Raw genomic sequence first — 20,288 nt, 5'->3', positions numbered from 1 at the left:
CCGTTATGAATGGCGTAGTGAAGTGCTTATTTATATCCCTTTATGATTGCAATGTGTTTTGTATCACAATTTATCTATGTGCTACTCTAGTAATGTTATTAAAGTAGTTTTATTCCTCCTGCACGGTGTAATGGTGACAGTGTGTGCATCCGTGTTAGTACTTGGCGTATGCTATGATCATGATCTCTTGTAGATTGTGAAGTTAACTATTGCTATGATAGTATTGATGTGATCTATTCCTCCTACATAGTGTGAAGGTGACAAGTGTGCATGCTCGTGTTAGTACTTGGTTTAGTCGTGTTGATCTTTCTTGCACTCTAAGGTTATTTAAATATGAACATTGAATTGTGGAGCTTGTTAACTCCGGCATTGAGGGTTCGTGTAATCCTACGCAATGTGTTCATCATCCAACAAGAGAGTGTAGAGTATGCATTTATCTATTCTGTTATGTGATCAATGTTGAGAGTGTCCACTAGTGAAAGTCTAATCCCTAGGCCTTGTTCCTAAATACCGCTATCGTTGTTTGTTTACTCGTTTTACTGCGTTACTACCGCTGCGTTACTACCGCTGCGTTACTACTCGCTTGTTTATCGTCCCGGGCAAAGCACTTTTCCGGTGCCGTTGCTACTACTTATTCATACCACCCGTATTTCACTATCTCTTCGCCGAACTAGTGCACCTATTAGGTGTGTTGGGGACACAAGAGACTTCTTGCTTTGTGGTTGCAGGGTTGCATGAGAGGGATATCTTTGACCTCTTCCTCCCCGAGTTCGATAAACCTTGGGTGATCCACTTAAGGGAAACTTGCTCAGCTGTTCTACAAACCTCTCGCTCTTGGAGGCCCAACACCTGTCTACAAGAATAGAAGCTCCCGTAGACATCAACAACAAGGAAGACGGTGTAGAGTCTTATAATGTTTACAATATGTCTTTTATGTGAGTTTTGCTGCACCGGTTCATCCTTGTGTTTGTTTCAAATAACCTTGCTAGCCTAAACCTTGTATCGAGAGGGAATACTTCTCATGCATCCAAAATCCTTGAGCCAACCACTATGCCATTTGTGTCCACCATACCTACCTACTACATGGTATTTCTACGCTATTCCAAAGTAAATTGCTTGAGTGCTACCTTTAAAATTTCCATTCTTTACCTTTGCAATATATAGCTCATGGGACAAATAGCTTAAAAACTATTGTGGTATTAAATATGTACTTATGCACTTTATCTCTTATTAAGTTGCTTGTTGTGCGATAACCATGTTCCCGGGGACGCCATCAACTACTCTTTGTTGAATATCATGTGAGTTGCTATGCATGTCCGTCTTGTCTCGAAGTAAGGGAGATTTACCACTCATTTAATGGTTAGAGCATGCATACTCGTTAGAGAAGAACATTGGGCCGCTAACTAAAGCCATGAATCATGGTGGAAGTTTCAGTTTTGGACATATATCCTCAATCTCATATGAGAACATTAATTGTTGCTACATGCTTATGCATTAAAGAGGAGTCCATTATCTGTTGTCTATGTTGTCCCTGTATGGATGTCTAAGTTGAGAATAATCAAAAGCGAGAAATCCAAATGCGAGCTTTCTCCTTAGACCTTTGTACAGGCGGCATAGAGGTACCCCTTTGTGACACTTGGTTAAAACATGTGTATTGCGATAATCCCGGTAATCCGAGCTAATTAGGACAAATATAGCAATCAATGCTTCCCTCTGCGAAGGGCCTTTCTTTTACTTTTATGTTGAGTCAGTTCACCTATCTCTTTCCACCTCAAGAAGCAAACATTTGTGTGAATTGTGCATTAATTCCTACATACTTGCATATTGCACTTGTTATATTACTTTACATTGACAATATCCATGAGATATACATGTTACAAGTTGAAAGCAACCGCTGAAACTTAATCTTCCTTTGTGTTGCTTCAATACCTTTACTTTGATTTATTGCTTTATGAGTTAACTCTTATGCAAGACTTATTGATGCTTGTCTTGAAGTGCTATTCATGAAAAGTCTTTGCTTTATGATTCATTTGTTTACTCATGTCATTACCATTGTTTTGATCGCTGCATTCATTACATATGCTTACAATAGTATGATCAAGGTTATGATGGCATGTCACTCAAGAAATTATCTTTGTTATCGTTTACTCGCTCGGGACGAGCGAGAACTAAGCTTGGGGATGCCGATACGTCTCCGACGTATCGATAATTTCTTATGTTCCATGCCACATTATTGATGATATCTACATGTTTTATACACATTATATGTCGTATTTATGCATTTTCCGAGCACTAACCTATTAACGAGATGCCGAAGAGCCGCTTGTCGTTTTCGCTATTTTTGGTTTCAGTAAATCCTAGTAAGGAAATATTCTCGGAATTGGACGAAATCAACGCCCAGGGGCCTATTTTGCCACGAAGCTTCCAGAAGACCGAAGAGAAGACGAAGTGGGGCCACGGGGCGCCGCCACACTAGAGCGGCGCGGCCCAGGAGGGTCCCGCGCGGCCCTGCTGTGTGGGGCCCCCGTGACCCTTCCGAGGCTGCCCTTCCGCCTACATATAGTCTTCGTCGCGAAACCCCCAGTACCGAGAGCCACGATACGAAAAACCTTCCAGAGACGCCGCCGCCGCCAATCCCATCTCGGGGATTCAGGAGATCGCTCTCCGGCACCCTGCCGGAGAGAGGAATCATCTCCCGGAGGACTCTTCACCGCCATGGTCGCCTCCGGAGTGATGAGTGAGTAGTTCACCCCTGGACTATGGGTCCATAGCATTAGCTAGATGGTCGTCTTCTCCTCATGTGCTTCATTGTCTGATCTTGTGAGCTGCCTAACATGATCAAGATCATCTATCTGTAATTCTATATGTTGTGTTTGTCGGGATCCGATGGATAGAGAATACTATGTTATGTTGATTATCAATCTATTACCTATGTGTTGTTTATGATATTGCATGCTCTCCGTTATTAGTAGAGGCTCGGCCAAGTTTTTGCTCTTAACTCCAAGAGGGAGTATTTATGCTCGATAGTGGGTTCATGCCTCCATTAAATCTGGGACGATGGATGCAAAGTTCTAAGGTTGTGGATGTGCTCGTTGCCACTAGGGATAAAACATTGATGCTATGTTCGAGGATGTAGTTATTGATTACATTACGCACCATACTTAATGCAATTGTCTGTTGTTTGCAACTTAATACCGGAAGGGGTTCGGATGATAACCTGAAGGTGGACTTTTTAGGCATAGATGCATGCTGGATAGCGGTCTATGTACTTTGTCGTAATGCCCAATTAAATCTCACTATACTCATCATATCATGTATGTGCATGGTCATGCCTTCTCTATTTGTCAATTGCCCGACTGTAATTTGTTCACCCAACATGCTATTTATCTTATGGGAGAGACACCTCTAGTGAACTGTGGACCCTGGTCCATTCTTTTACATTGAATACAATCTACTACAATACTTGTTCTATCGTTTTCTCGCAAACAATCATCATCGACACTATACATCAAATCCTTTGTTACAGCGAAGCTTCAGTGGGATTGACAACCCGATCTGTTTCGTTGGGGCAAAGTACTTTGGTTATGTTGTGCAGAGTTCCACGTTGGCGCCGGAATCCCCGGTGTTGCGCCGCACTACATCCCGCTGCCATCAACCTTCAACGTGCTTCTTGGCTCCTCCTGGTTCGATAAACCTTGGTTTCTTTCTGAGGGAAAACTTGCCGCTGTACGCATCACACCTTCCTCTTGGGGTTCCCAACGGACGCGTGTTGTACGCGCATCAAGCATTTTTTCTGGCGCCGTTGTCGGGGAACTGAAGAAAAGTTACACCACAAAGATTTCTAACTCCCACGTCAACTACACGCCAGCAGTGTATCTTCAAAATCTTCATCCATACTAACATGGGTGAAAAATGCTTCTATATTATCTCTTCCAATTATAGATCCTCGTCCTACCGGTATGTCTTTTAGAGTGTATTTAGGAGGGAACATGATGAAATAAACAAAAGGTAAATAAAGTAAATGCAAGTAACTAATTTTTGTGTGTTTTTAATATGGAGAACAAGACAGTAAATAAAGTAAAACTAGCAACAAATTTTTTTGTGTTTTTGATATAAGAGCAAACAAAGCAGTAAATAAAGTAAAACAAAGCAAGACAAAAACAAAGTAAAGAGATTGGATGTGGGAGACTCCCTTGCAGCGTGTCTTGATCTCCCGGCAACGGCGCTGTAAAAATATGCTTGATGGCGCGTGAGACACACGCCTGTTGGGAACCCCAAGAGGAAGGTGTGATGCGTACAGCAAGTTTTCCTCGCAAGAAACCAAGGTTATCGAACCAAGTAGGAGTCAAGGAACACGTGAAGGTTGTTGGTGGCGGAGTGTAGTGCGGCGCAACACCGTGGATTCGGCGCCAACGTGGAACCCGCACAACACGATCAAAGTACTTTGCCCCAACGTAACAGTTGAGGTTGCCAATCTCATCGCTTGCTCGTAAACAAAGGATTAGATGTATAGTGTGGATGATGATGTTTGTTTGCGAAGAACAAGCAAAGAACAAGTATTGCAAGTAGATTGTATTTCAGATGTAAAGAATGGACCGGGGTCCACAGCTCACTAGTGGTGTCTCTCCCATAAGATAAATGGCATGTTGGGTGAACAAATTACGGTTGGGCAATTGACAAATAAAGAAGGCATAACAATGCACATACATATATCATGATGAGTACTATGAGATTTAATCAGTGGCATTATGACAAAGTACATAGACCGCTATCCAGACATGCATCTATGCCTAAAAGTCCACCTTCAGAGTTATCATCCGAACCATTCCAAGATTAAGTTGCAACAACGGACAATTGCATTAAGTATGGTGCGTAATGTAATCAACACAAATATCCTTAGACAAAGCATCGATGTTTTATCCCTAGTGGCAACAAGACATCCACAACCTTAGAGGTTGTCGTCACTCCCCAGCATTCAATGGAGGCATGAACCCACTATCGAGCATAAATACTCCCTCTTGGAGTTAGAAGTATCAACTTGGCCGAGCCTCTACTAGCAACGGAGAGCATGCAAGAACATAAACAACATATATGATAGATTGATAATCAACTTGACATAGTATTCAATATTCATCGGATGCCAACAAACACAACATGTAGCATTACAAATAGATGATCTTGATCATGATAGGCAGCTCACAAGATCTAACATGATAGCACAATGAGGAGAAGACAACCATCTAGCTACTGCTATGGACCCATATTCCAGGGGTGAACTACTCACACATCAATCCGGAGGCGATCATGGTGATGAAGAGACCTCCGGGAGATGATTCCCCTCTCCGGCAGGGTGCCGGAGGCGATCTCCTGAATGCCCCGAGATGGGATTGGCGGCGGCTGATACGTCCCAAACGTATCTATAATTTCTTATGTTCCATGCTACTTTTATGATGATACTCACATGTTTTATACACATTATATGTCATTATTATGTATTTTCCGGCACTAACCTATTGACGAGATGCCGAAGAGCCACTTGTTGTTTTCTCGCTGTTTTTGGTTTCAGAAATCCTAGTAAGGAAATATTCTCGGAATTGGACGAAATCAACGCCCAGGGTCCTATTTTTGCACGAAGCTTCCAGAAGACCGAAGGAGTCACGATGTGGGGCCACGAGGCGCCGCCACAACAGGGCGGCGCGGCCAGCAAGGGGCCCGCGCGGCCCTGTTGTGTGTGGCCCCCGTGACGCCTCTTGACCTGCCCTTCCGCCTACTTAAAGTCTCCGTCGCGAAACCCCCAGTACCGAGAGCCACGATACGGAAAACGTTCCAGAGACGCCGCCGCCAATCCCAACTCGGGGGATTCAGGAGATCGCCTCCGGCACCCTGCCGGAGAGGGGAATCATCTCCCGGAGGTCTCTTCATCGTCATGATCGCCTCCGGATCGATGTGTGAGTAGTTCACCCCTGGACTATGGGTCCATAGCAGTAGCTAGATGGTCGTCTTCTCCCCATTGTGCTATCATGTTAGATCTTGTGAGCTGCCTATCATGATCAAGATCATCTATTTGTAATCCTTCATGTTGTGTTTGTTGGGATCCGATGAATATTGAATACTATGTCAAGTTGATTATCAATATATCATATATGTTATTTATGTTCTTGCATGCTCTCCGTTGCTAGTAGAGGCTCGGCCAAGTTGATACTTGTGACTCCAAGAGGGAGTATTTATGCTCGATAGTGGGTTCATGCCTCCATTAAATCTGGGACGATGGACGTAAAGTTCTAAGGTTGTGGATGTGCTGTTGCCACTAGGGATAAAACATCGATGCTTTCTCTAAGGATATTTGTGTTGATTACATTACGCACCATACTTAATGAAATTGTCTGTTGTTTACAACTTAATACTGAAGGGGCTTCGGATGATAACCTGAAGGTGGACTTTTAGGCATAGATGCATGCTGGATAGCGGTCTATGTACTTTGTCGTAATGCCCTGATTAAATCTCATAGTACTCATCATGATATATGTATGTGCATTGTTATGCCTTCTTTATTTGTCAATTGCCCAACTGTAATTTGTTCACCCAACATCTCGCTATCTTATGGGAGAGACACCGCTAGTGAACTGTGGACCCCGGTCCTATTCTTTACATCCGAAATACAATCTGCTGCAATTGTTCTTTACTCGTTCTTTGCAAACAAACATCATCATCCATACTATACATCTAATACTTTGTTTACAGACAAGCCGCTGAGATTGACAACCTCACCGTTACGTTGGGGCAAAGTACTTTGATTGTGTTGTGCAGGTTCCACGTTGGCGCCGGAATCCCTGGTGTTGCGCCGCACTACACTCCTCCGCCATCAACCTTCAACGTGCTTCTTGGCTCCTCCTGGTTCGATAAACCTTGGTTTCTTTCTGAGGGAAAACTTGCTACCGTACGCATCACACCTTCCTCTTGGGGTTCCCAACGGACGTGTCGACCGCACGCATCAAGCTCTTTTTCTGGCGCCGTTGCCGGGGAGATCAAGACACGCTGCAAGGGGAGTCTTCCACTTCCAATCTCTTTACTTTGTTTTTGTCTTGCTTTATTTTATTTACTACTTTGTTTGCTGCACTTAAACAAAACACAAAAAAATTAGTTGCCAGTTTTATTTTATTTACTGTCTTGTTCTCCATATTAAAAACACAAAAAATTAGTTACTTGCATTTACTTTATTCAGTTTGCTTTATTTACTACTGCTAAAAATGAGTAATCCGGAAGTTGAAGTTCGTTCCTTTAAGCAACAAGGGGGAGAAAGTTTTAAAGATGCTTGGTATAGAATTAGCGATGCTCATCATAGGTGCATTAAGAAACACTCCACTATTATACTACTTAGGAACTTTTATGTTGGAATCTTTAGTTGGAATAGATATGTTCTTGATACTCTTGCGGGAGGTAATTTCCTAGGCACTCTCGCTTTAGAAGCTAGTTGCATTATTGAGAGTCTAGTTGGAATACCACCTGTTAATGAAGCTAAAATTGAAATCTCTCTGGAAGATGTCATGAAAAAGTTGGAAGCCATAGAAAAAGATCTTCCAAGCATTGAGACTAAATTGGGAATATTACTTAATAGCACTGATAAACTTGATAAATCTCTAGGTGGAATTAATGAGAGAATTGCTGTTTTAGAAACTTGTGCTACTCATGATAATCGAACCCATAGGATTAGTGAACTTGAAGAAGCTATGGGAACCTTGGGTTCAACTTTTTCTTCTCTTAAGTTTAAGGAGAAAGCTTATGTGGTTAAGGAGCAAAAGTTTATGTATGTCTCTAAAGTGCCTAAGCCAAAAAATTATTATAGGCCTAAAATTGACAAAGCCCTTAGCACCACTACGGATGGGGGAGCATCTAAGATACCTATTGATGTTGATGCTTCATCTCTTGATGTTACTTGATATACACTTTCTGCGCCTAGCTGAAATGCGTTAAAGAAAAGCGCTTATGGGAGACAACCCATTATTTTACTTCTGCACTTTATTTTATATTTGAGTCTTGGAAGTTACTTACTACTGTAGCAACCTCTCCTTATCTTTATTTTATTGCATTTTTGTGCCAAGTAAAGTCTTTGATAGTAAAGCCAATACTAGATTTGGATTACTGCGCAGGAACAAATTTCTTGCTGTCACGAATTTGGGCAGTAGTCCCTGTAGAAAAATCAAAAAAATCTGCCAATTTACGTGCGTGATCCTCAGATATAGACTCAACTTTCATTCAATTTGAGCATTTTCATCTGAGCAAGTCTGGTGCCACTTTAAAATTCGTCTTTACGAACTGTTCTGTTTTGACAGATTCTGCCTTTTATTTCGCATTGCCTGTTTTGCTATGTTAGATGGATTTCTTTGTTCCATTAACTTTCAGTAGCTTTGTGCAATGTCCAGAAGTGTTAAGAATGATTATGTCACCTCTGAATATATGAATTATGCACTGACCCTCTAATGAGTTTGTTTCGAGTTTGGTGTGGAGGAAGTTTTCAAGGGTCAAGAGAGGAGGATGATACAATATGATCAAGAAGAGTGAAAAGTCAAAGCTTGGGGATGCCCCCGTGGTTCATCCATGCATATTTTAAGAAGACTCAAGCGTCTAAGCTTGGGGATGCCCAAGGCATCCCTTCTTCATCGACAACTTATCCGGTTCCTCTAGTGAAACTATATTTTTATTCCGTCACATCTTATGTGCTTTACTTGGAGCGTCTGTTTGTTTTTATTTTTGTTTTTGTTTGAATAAATCGGATCCTAGCATTCTTTGTTTGGGAGAGAGACACGCTCCGCTGTTTCGTATGAACACATATGTTCTTAGCTTTATTCTTAATGTTCATTGCGAAAGTTGAACTATTTCATTCATTGTTATATGGTTGGAAACGGAAAATGCCGCATGTGGTAAATGGTTAAATGTCTTGAATAATGTGATACTTGGCAATTGTTGTGCTCATATAGATCTTGTTTAAGCTCTTGCATCATGTACCTTGTACTCATTAATGAATAACTACATAGAGCTTGTTAAAATTTGGTTTACATGATTGATCTCTAGAGTCTAGATATTTTCTGGTTGAGGTGTTTGAACAACAAGGAGACAATGTAAAGTCTTATAATAGCTACAATATGTTCATATGTGAGCTTTGCTGCACCTTTTATACTTGAGTTTGCTTCAAACAACCTTGCTAGCCTAGCCTTGTATTGAGAGGAATTATTCTCGTGCATCCAAATCCTTGAGCCAATAACTATGCCATTTGTGTCCACCATACCTACCTACCACATGGTATTTCTCCGCCATTCCAAAGTAAATTACTTGAGTGCTACCTTTAAAATTTCTATTCTTTAATTTTGCAATATATAGCTCATGGGACAAAATAGCTTAAAAACTATCGTGGTGAAGAATATGTACTTATGTGTCTTATTTCTTAGTAAGTTGCTTGTTGAGCGATAACCATGTTTCTGGGGACGCCATCAACTCTTTTACCTTTGTTGAATATCATGTGAGTTGCTATGCATGTTCGTCTTGTCTGAAGTAAGGGCGGTTTTCACAATCAAATGGTTTGAGTATGCATAATGTTAGAGAAGAACATTGGGCCGCTAACTAAAGCCATGATTCATGGTGGAAGTTTCAGTGTGGACAGCTAATCCTCAATCTCTTATGAGAATATTAATTGTTGTTGAAATGCTTATGCATTAAAGAGGAGTCCATTATCTCGTTGTCTATGTTGTCCCGGTATGGATGTCTAAGTTGAGAATAATCAAAAGCGAGAAATCCAATGCGAGCTTTCTCCTTAGACCTTTGTACAAAGCGGCATAGAGGTACCCCTTTGTGACACTTGGTTGAAACATATGCTATGCAATGATAATCAGTGTTAATCCAAGCTAATTAGGACAAGGTGCGAGCACTATTAGTATACTATGCATGAGGCTTGCAACTTATAAGATGTCTTATACATAACTCATATGTTTTATTACTACCGTTGACAAAATTGTTTCTTGTTTTCAAAATGAAAAGCTCTAGCACAAATATAGTAATCAATGCTTCCTCTCGCGAAGGGCCTATCTTCTACTTTATTGTTGAGTCAGTTTGCCTATTCTTTCTATCCCGTAAGCAAACACTTGTATCAACTCGTGTGCATTGATTCTTACATGTTTACCTATTGCACTTGTTATATTACTTTGTGTTGACAATTATCCATGAGATATACATGTTGAAGTTGAAAGCAACTGCTGAAACTTTATCTTCCTTTGTGTTGCTTCAATGCTTTTACTTCGAATTTATTGCTTTATGAGTAACTCTTATGCAAGTCTTATTGATGATTGTCTTGAAAGTATTATTCATGGAAAATCTTTGCTATATGATTCATTTGTTTACTCATTATCTTCATCATTGCTTCGAATCGCTGCATTCATCTCATATGCTTTACAATAGTATGATCAAGATTATGATAGCATGTCACTTCAGAAATTATCTTTGTTATCGTTTACCTACTCGAGGGCGAGTAGGAACTAAGCTTGGGGATGCTTGATACGTCCCAAACGTATCTATAATTTCTTATATTCCATGCTACTTTTATTATGATACTCACATGTTTTATACACATTATATGTCATTATTATGCATTTTCCGGCACTAACCTATTGACGAGATGCCGGAGAGCGAGTTGCTGTTTTCTGCTGTTTTTGGTTTCAGAAATCCTAGTAAGGAAATATTCTCGGAATTGGACGAAATCAACGCCCAGGGTCCTATTTTTGCACGAAGCTTCCAGAAGACTGAAGGAGTCACGAAGTGGGGCCACGAGGCGCCGCCACAACAGGGCGGCGCGGGCAGCAAGGGGCCCGCGCGGCCCTGTTGTGTGGGGCCCCCGTGGCGCCTCTTGACCTGCCCTTCCGCCTACTTAAAGTCTCCGTCGCGAAACCCCCAGTACCGAGAGCCACGATACGGAAAACCTTCCAGAGACGCCGCCGCCAATCCCATCTCGGGGATTCGAGAGATCGCCTCCGGCACCTCTCGCCGGAGAGGGGAATCATCTCCCGGAGGTCTCTTCATCGCCATGATCGCCTCCGGATCGATGTGTGAGTAGTTCACCCCTGGACTATGGGTCCATAGCAGTAGCTAGATGGTCGTCTTCTCCCCATTGTGCTATCATGTTAGATCTTGTGAGCTGCCTATCATGATCAAGATCATCTATTTGTAATCCTTCATGTTGTGTTTGTTGGGATCCGATGAATATTGAATACTATGTCAAGTTGATTATCAATCTATCATATATGTTATTTATGTTCTTGCATGCTCTCCATTGCTAGTAGAGGCTCGGCCAAGTTGATACTTGTGACTCCAAGAGGGAGTATTTATGCTCGATAGTGGGTTCATGCCTCCATTAAATCTGGGACGATGGATGAAAGTTCTAAGGTTGTGGATGTGCTGTTGCCACTAGGGATAAAACATTGATGCTTTGTATAAGGATATTTGTGTTGATTACATTACGCACCATACGTAATGCAATTGTCTGTTGTTTACAACTTAATACTGGAGGGGGTTCGGATGATAACCTGAAGGTGGACTTTTTAGGCATAGATGCATGCTGGATAGCGGTCTATGTACTTTGTCGTAATGCCCTGATTAAATCTCATAGTACTCATCATGATATATGTATGTGCATTGTTATGCCTTCTTTATTTGTCAACTGCCCAACTGTAATTTGTTCACCCAACATCTGCTATCTTATGGGAGAGACACCGCTAGTGAACTGTGGACCCCGGTCCTATTCTTTACATCTGAAATACAATCTGCTGCAATTATTCTTTACTGTTCTTTGCAAACAAACATCATCATCCACACTATACATCTAATCCTTTGTTTACAGCAAGCTGGTGAGATTGACAACCTCACTGTTACGTTGGGGTAAAGTACTTTGATTGTGTTGTGCAGGTTCCACGTTGGCGCCGGAATCCCTGGTGTTGCGCCGCACTACACTCCTCCGCCATCAACCTTCAACGTGCTTCTTGGCTCCTCCTGGTTCGATAAACCTTGGTTTCTTTCTCGAGGAAAACTTGCTACCGTACGCATCACACCTTCCTCTTGGGGTTCCCAACGGACGTGTCGATCGCATGCACCGGCGGCGGCGTCTCCGGAAGGTTTTCCGTATCGTGGCTCTCGTGCACGGGGTTTCGCGACGAAGGCTTTAAGTAGGCGGAAGGGTAGAGTCAGGGGCGTCACGAGGGGCCCACACGCTAGGGCCGCGCGGGCCCAAGCCTGGCCACGCCGCCCTAGTGTGTCGCCACCTCGTGGCCCCACTTCGTATCTCCTTCGGTCTTCTGGAAGCTTCGTGGAAAAATAGGACCTTGGGCGTTGATTACGTCCAATTCCGAGAATATTTCCTTACTAGGATTTCTGAAACCAAAAAAAGCAACTGGCTCTTCGGCATCTCGTCAATATGTTAGTGCCGGAAAATGCATAATAATGACGTATAATGTGTATAAAACATGTGAGTATCATCAATAAAGTAGCATGGAACATACGAAATTATAGATACGTTTGAGACGTATCAGTGCCCAAGATCCTATGGGCGATATAGAGCAAATGTGGGCAAAAACTTGTGGAATCGGTGGTTGCCGTCGATTTTTTTGTTTTCTTTAAGCCGATCATTGTTTCCATGTCTAGCGGTCCCCTCCTATAGCACTCAACCATTTTGCTTCTCACAATTTGGTTTCTTTGTCTCGATATACTATGGTTTGCTGCCTGATACGTCTCCGACGTATCGATAATTTCTTATGTTCCATGCCACATTATTGATGATATCTACATGTTTTATGCACACTTTATGTCATATTCGTGCATTTTTTGGAACTAACCTATTAACAAGATGCCGAAGAGCCGATTGCTTGTTTTCTGCTGTTTTTGGTTTCGTAAATCCTAGTAACGAAATATTCTCGGAATTGGACGAAATCAACGCCCGTAGTCCTATTTTGCCACGAAGCTTCCAGAAGACCGAAGGGGAGTCGAAGTGGGGCCACGAGGCGCCGCCACACTAGGGCGGCGCGGCCTAGGTCTTGGCCGCGCCAGCCTGGCGTGTGGGGCCCTCGTGTGGCCCCCCGCGTTGCCCTTCCGCCTCGCTTAAAGCCTCCGTCGCGAAACCCCCAGCACCGAGAGCCACGATACGGAAAACCTTACGAGCCGCCGCCGCCGCCAATCCCATCTCGGGGGATTCCGGAGATCTCCTCCGGCACCCTCGCCGGAGAGGGGATTCATCTCCCGGAGGACTCTTCACCGCCATGGTCGCCTCCGGAGTGATGAGTGAGTAGTTCACCCCTGGACTATGGGTCCATAGCAGTAGCTAGATGGTTGTCTTCTCCTCATTGTGCTTCATTGTTGGATCTTGTGAGCTGCCTAACATGATCAAGATCATCTATCCGTAATACTATATGTTGTGTTTGTCGGGATCCGATGGATAGAGAATACTATGTTATGTTAATTATCAAGTTATTACCTATGTGTTGTTTATGATCTTGCATGCTCTCCGTTATTAGTAGAGGCTCGGCCAAGTTTTTGCTCTTAACTCCAAGAGGGAGTATTTATGCTCGATAGTGGGTTCATGCCTCCATTGATATCTCGGGACGAAGTGACGTAAAGTTCTAAGGTTGTGGATGTGCTGTTGCCACTAGGGATAAAACATTGATGCTATGTCTAAGGATGTAGTTGTTGATTACATTACGCACCATACTTAATGCAATTGTCCGTTGTTTTACAACTTAATACTCGGAAGGGGTTCGGATGATAACCTGAAGGTGGACTTTTTAGGCATAGATGCAGTTGGATGGCGGTCTATGTACTTTGTCGTAATGCCCAATTAAATCTCACTATATTTATCATGACATGTATGTGCATTCTTATGCCCTCTCTATTTGTCAATTGCCCGACTGCAATTTGTTCACCCAACATGCTTTTATCTTATGGGAGAGACACCTCTAGTGAACTGTGGACCCCGGTCCATTCTTTTATACTGAAATACAAATCTGCTGCAATACTTGTTTTACTATTTTCTTGCAAACAATCATCTTCCACACAATACGGTTAACCCTTTGTTACAGCAAGCCGGTGAGATTGACAACCTCACTGTTTCGTTGGGGCAAAGTACTTTGGTTGTGTTGTGCAGGTTCCACGTTGGCGCCGGAATCTCTGGTGTTCCGCCGCACTACATCCCGCCGCCATCAACCTTCAACGTGCTTCTTGGATCCTCCTGGTTCGATAAACCTTGGTTTCTTTCTGAGGGAAAACTTGCTGCTGTGCGCATCATACCTTCCTCTTGGGGTTCCCAACGAACGTGTGAGTTACACGCCATCACTGCCGCTGGTTTATTTTGTATCTGCCAACAATATCTGAGGGGAATACATAGAATGTTGTTTTGCGCCAAGAGATGGTGCTCGAAGAGCGCGGAGCTTGGTATATGACCTATTTATCTTTCATTACGCCATGTGTTTGTGTGTTATGTATGTAGTTGGAGATTTGAACTCTCTTACAAACGTCTAGGGCTTGCAACCGATTTTGATCTTTGCTGACGCTAGTGATGGTCTCACTTTGTCATCTTGATAATTGTTATTGTACAAATCATTAAAAATTATCAAGTGTTCTCACTTTTTTTTTTGTTTCCCTTCAACAATGCTTCACTTTTCTACTTTTATTTCACCTTACCGCTATGTGTTTTTTGATGTAGTTTTTTTGTACCCTTAAGCTAAATGTTCATATGGAAATGCTTTGTGCAGCAAGTTTGCTAAGGTCTTAAATTCATGATCAAGTTTTAGTGAGAAACTAAAATCGTTTCACAACCCACCTACACAAAAATATTATACACGGTTATTAAGTTTGTTATTTTTTCATTTAGATTATGTTTCTTTCAACAGACTCCCTTTTAGTTATTTTCTAGAATAGGGTTTAGGGTGGTCTGAAAAACTTGTGTGCCACGTGTTTATTTTTTGTGTCGGTCCTCCTCAAAGTCAAAGGAAGATGCTGATACCAATTTTGTCGAATCATTACACTGATTCACTAAATGATTATCAAGTGGTTCTTACTCGAAAAACCCTTGGTTTAGCTTCAGACTCAATCATCGTTGGCTCTAGTATGAATCTAAGGTATTAATTGAACTAATTCATAGGATCGCGACAAGATAATTTCTATATTACGATTATGCACAAAAAAACAAATCCAAAATAGGGAAGAGAAAAGTCAAGAGGCCTCTAATGACTATCATAAGGGAAAGGAAAAAAGATAGATGAGCCAACTTGATATTTTTTTGGCATTATCATCACAAAGAATATCTTCAGAATTTTTACTATTTCATATGTTCAAGGCAAAAATAAACCCAATCCAGTTGCTGATGAAGTTTTGAAACTTTTTTCTAATATTCCTTGATAACTTTTGTGTTTCTGCTTGAGCCGTGCGAGATGATTTTTTTTTTTAAAAAAACAGGAGAAATGGAGGACGGAAACATAATGAGCAACAACCCAAAGCAAGTACAGTTTCCTTTTTATTTTTAAAAATCTCGCATAGAAGCACATTATTGTTACAATTTACCTCATTTTTTTGTTATTCATTGTTTGTAGGCATGCTAGAAGCCAACTATTAACTGATGGTGTCACAAAATTCCAACCAAATACATTGTGTAAATGACCGGATTTAATTTTTAATTGTGGTTTTATTCCTTTTCTTTTTTGTTCCCATTTGTTGTGCTTTGTCACACCATCTAAGACTCAGCCATGGCTCACAACATTGCCATGAGGGTTGGAGGCGTGGACATGCCGGTTATTACATGTTTGTTAAATGAGTTTTCATGGTGGAAAGTATCTTCAGCGAAATAACTAAATAACTTCCTACCGAACATAGTAGTAAGCCCCATTGACTGAATAAACTCCGCTCTATGCTCAAGAAACTTGTTACAATGAACTGGATCTGGAAAGCTGAATGATTTTATGTCCCGAAGTTTTAGAACAGTATAAACTCTGAGCACAAGTAACAATACCGACATTTACACATTGTTGTAATGATGGAGGCTAATGTTCATATCATAGACCTTGACGGCTTAAACTTTTTGATGTTATCAGATAAAACCATAAGTATCCATTATAGAAACATTACATTAACATGCTTACAATCTTGAGCCCTAAGATCAAGGCAATGCATTGCCAGTATGGTCTGCATTCATCCTCGCAACTCAAAAGATTGAGGTCTCACACATTCTGATTGCATAATTCACTTGGCATTCTAGTAAGATACATGAATTCCGATAATTATTCAGTGCATATGAATATTGGTGCCAATAGGAATTTGGAGTTCAAATGAACCTGTTTAGGTATTCATCCACGGTAACATATTTCACATCGGGATAAAGCTCAGTGGCTTCAACTCCAAATGATGGCTCGATCTCAAAGTTAGTGTGGTCCCCCTTCACCCAAGCAGAGTGGCTGATTGATAGTACTATATTCAGAGGCACCGGAGACTCTGAAACATATGCAAGAGATAAAATTCAGTCCAAAAATTGTTCGGGAAGAAAAAAAAAGTATGGAGTGTAGACGACAACTTCAGTGTTTCAAGTGAAAAAAAACATGGCCTATGACCTTGAATCTGCTTCAGGACTTCATCTTCTGGGATGTAGATCCTCTCGAATGTCTTCCCATGTTTCTTCTCCCATAGTGAGACAAGCTCGTTATGAGTCAAAGTGTTGCTTGGCGGCCGCAGATACAGGGTCTTGTTTAGAGTTCTTGGATCATCAACAGCTTTAATAGTGTATGTGCCCACGTCGTCCTCCACGGAAAATACTCCTATTGTCGACAATACACATAAAGACGCAGCGATATTTTCATGAAATCGATCATGTCTTCAAAATAGACACTCCACTGTTATGTAATAAAAATGTAAAGGCATATCAAACTTACCTTTTACATTTCCATCACCTAATATGAGAACCTTGTCAGTTGGTGGTCCAGTGACCCCAACCTGTCCAAGGGTTGGCAGGAAATAACCAGCAAAGAAGTTGGAAGAGACGTATGTGTAAGGAATCCCTTCAGCCTCAATGGCACGCCTTATATGAGCTTTCAAAGCAAATATCGACTTTGCAGGCTCAACCGCATTTACATGGTCCACATCATTACCAAACTCTGAAGGGAAGAATCTCTGTGAAGAGCTCATCGGGAAAATGACATCAGACATTTGTAGCAGTCTACCAGACATAAAAAAAGAGAGGTGGAATGTCAAATTTTCATTTTAAAAAAACAATGCCTTCCATTTTCTTGTCCTCAACAGGGTAGACCTATTTTACATAAAGGGCCCCTTTGTTTGATAGGATAGGAAAATCATTGAAATATGAAAAGTATAGGATTGAGATGTCATGGCTAGTTGAATCCTATAGAAAGATGAGTTGTGTTTGATTGTCCCGAAGGAAATTTTCCATGAGGTATGACATAATGTTCTATTCCTATAGGATTTGCACTACACGATTCTTATAGGATTAGTTCGTATAGGACATTGCTTCTAGTAATCAAACAATTAGTGTAGGAAAAATGCACATAGGATCTAAATACTACACAATTCCTATACGAATCCTATGAATCAAAGAAGCCCAAAGAAATTCAATGGATACACAATTTGTTACTGGTAAAACCTACAAGCCGTTGTGCATTAGTACTGCATACTGTTCAATAATATAGAAAACTGAACTATACTAATATCAGTTTAAACATTCTTAGTAAGCCATAAAGCAGTGTGCACACATAATAATTTGATATTGACGATTTGGATCTCTTGAAGCTCACCTTTACATTCCCAGCTTCCTTGATTGCCGCGATAATGCGGGTTTGATCTGGTATCTGTAGGGAACCCACGGTCGAGATCACAACATCTGCGGACTTGATGGCAGACACCAGGCTCTCATGGTCATATAGATCACCCTTCAGGACGAATAGTAACGAAACAGTTTGGCATCACTATGCAATCTTATAAGAATATGTGACTAATCATAGTAAGATACTGACACAATCAGAGATGGTAATTGTCCTTGCTACAATTGTTGTTTATTTTTAGATGGCACGAAAGATTGTTGGCTTCGTGCAGGTGCAGCCTCATCAAATAAACTTTCTTTGTCGAACAACAGAAGGACTGTTATGAAACACTACATAGACGTCATTTCTGTATGTGTTCCTATGCATCTAACCCTATTATCAGATTGTCAATTTATTGTTGGGTGTTTGTATCATTTTTGGGGCTGGTATTCGGCCACCTCTCTTCTCCTAGTTAATGAAAATGGAAAATATTGTATCTTGTTTCAACAAAAAGTGTATATTAGAGGTGATTTGCAGAGTTGATGCTTTTAATCCTTTTCAAATAATAGCTGTTTTTTTTAAACCAAGTTCACAACACCTAGGTAGAACCACTAACCACACGAAGCCAGAAGAAACATAAAAAAGGGAACCACCTTGACGAGGGTGACGCCAGCATCGCGGAAGCCCTGGAGGACGGCTGCCTTGGCCGCGTCGGCGGGCGTGAGATCGCGAACGAGGACGGCGGTGGGGTGGCCCTCTCGTGCGCTGGCGGCGACGATGAACCTGCCGATGTACCCCGTGCCGCCGATCACCAGCACCCGGCTCTTCCCCTCTACCGCTGCCGACGCCATGTATACAGCACGGAGTAGAGCAAGGCAAGAGCAAGAGTAAATTTGAGAAATTGGAAAGGCAAAGTGAGTAGAGTGGGCATGGACAACTCGCCACTGCTCGTACTAATAGTAATAGCGAGGAAAGAGGATAGTAGCTGAAGAGCCGGGTGGGCCTGGGAAGAGTACGAGATAATCAGGTCCATTGAATGTAGACTTATTCTTGATACTACATCCATTGAATCTAGACTTACTGTGGGACGAGCCATTTGTTCTCGTTAATTAGGTAGCTTGAGTGGAATGGAGGTAAGCATGATGTATACCAGACAACACAAATTGTCCCCGGCCTCCATGTAGCGCCTATCTTTTTTCTTGACAAGTCATTTGTTCTCGTTAGGTAGCTTGAGTGGAACGGAGGTTAGCATGATGTATACCGGACAACACAAATTGTCCCCGGCCTCCATGTAGCGATTTTTTTTCTTGACAAAACTCAAAAACGTCCTGGAGCTTGAAGAATTTCCAGACAATTGCATGGATGTGTATATAGGTTTGGCTGGGATGTGTTAGAGATGTATAGTCTCCTTTCCTGTATATCACCACTCTATAAGGAGTTTTCTGCACTTTACACACATGCAGCTGCTCATTCCCAACATGGTATCAGAGCTCTAGGTTTAGCTCCCCCGCACGTAGCAACTCCGTGCTAGTCTCGCGACGCTGACGATCTTCCCAGTCGCTGCCTCTCCCTCCACCTTCCTCTCCTCAAATTGGGTCGAATCACTTCTTGATTTGGTTCCCCAAAGTTTGAATCGGCGTGATTTGCTGAAATCCGGCCGCCGCTGCTCCTTGTCGTGGCCGCGACATCCGCCTCCCAGCCGGCCACCGCTGCTCCTTGCAGTGGCCACTTCGCCCCTTCTCAGCTCTGGCGTGTTGCCCGCTTCCCGGCTGCAATAGCTGCTCATCTCGGGCGTGCCACCCGCCATCCGGCAATTGCCCGTCGCCACCCATTCCCGGCCGCCGCCGGTCGCGTGTACTCCCGACCGTCCTCGCGCAAGGCACCACCTCCCGCTCGCACGCACGAGCCGTCTGCCTGAGCGCTCGATTGGATCTGAGGTGCGGGCGTGCAGTTGACAAAAAAATCCGAGAGAGCAGTATCAGTATGGCAACCTCTTCTGCGGGCTATGTTAGCATTCCTTGGTGCCCGGTGATCTTTGATGACACCAACTATGCAGAGCATGCTGCCTTTATGCGCATCCATATGCGTGGTCTTCGACTTTGGTGTGTTCTTATCGGCCAGGTATCCTGTCCGCCGCACCCCATTGCTCCCGTGCCTCCTACCCCGTCTCCTGTGGCACATGCCCTTGCTGATCATGCTACCTAGGTTGTTCAGGTTGCAGCCAAGACTGCCGAGACTGCTGATGATGATGCATATGAGCAGTAGGTACTTATTTATTCAGAGACTCTTGGTCCCTATCATGATAGTCTAGATGCTTTTACTCATCTATAATATTTAAATAGGAGCAACCCACTAATTTGATTTCTCTCAACATGCAAGCATGCCATATCACATCCATCAGTTTTAGTTTAGTTGTATGCCACATTAGCTCTTCATCCGTTCGTTCGCCTTCAAATATTCGTC

The 20,288-nt window shown here is 42.4% G+C and overlaps 1 protein-coding gene across 1 annotated transcript; it reads right to left on the bottom strand.

Moving 5' to 3' along the window:
- Window positions 1-16,082: 16,082 nt before the first annotated feature.
- Window positions 16,083-18,743, bottom strand: LOC124672649 (phenylcoumaran benzylic ether reductase Pyrc5-like). The gene is made up of 5 exons (XM_047208851.1): window positions 18,479-18,743; window positions 17,820-17,954; window positions 16,944-17,181; window positions 16,626-16,829; window positions 16,083-16,509 (listed from the first exon to the last, which is right to left on the bottom strand). The coding sequence occupies exons 1-5, from the start codon at window positions 18,674-18,676 to the stop codon at window positions 16,343-16,345; spliced, it is 942 nt and encodes a 313-aa protein (XP_047064807.1). The 5' UTR covers window positions 18,677-18,743; the 3' UTR covers window positions 16,083-16,342.
- Between the last annotated feature and the right edge of the window lie 1,545 nt (window positions 18,744-20,288).

Source organism: Lolium rigidum, chromosome 1, assembly GCF_022539505.1.
Source record: "Lolium rigidum isolate FL_2022 chromosome 1, APGP_CSIRO_Lrig_0.1, whole genome shotgun sequence".
Classification (NCBI taxonomy): domain Eukaryota; kingdom Viridiplantae; phylum Streptophyta; class Magnoliopsida; order Poales; family Poaceae; genus Lolium; species Lolium rigidum.
Note: the sequence above shows the minus strand (reverse complement) of the source record. Positions and strands in the feature narration are given on the sequence as shown.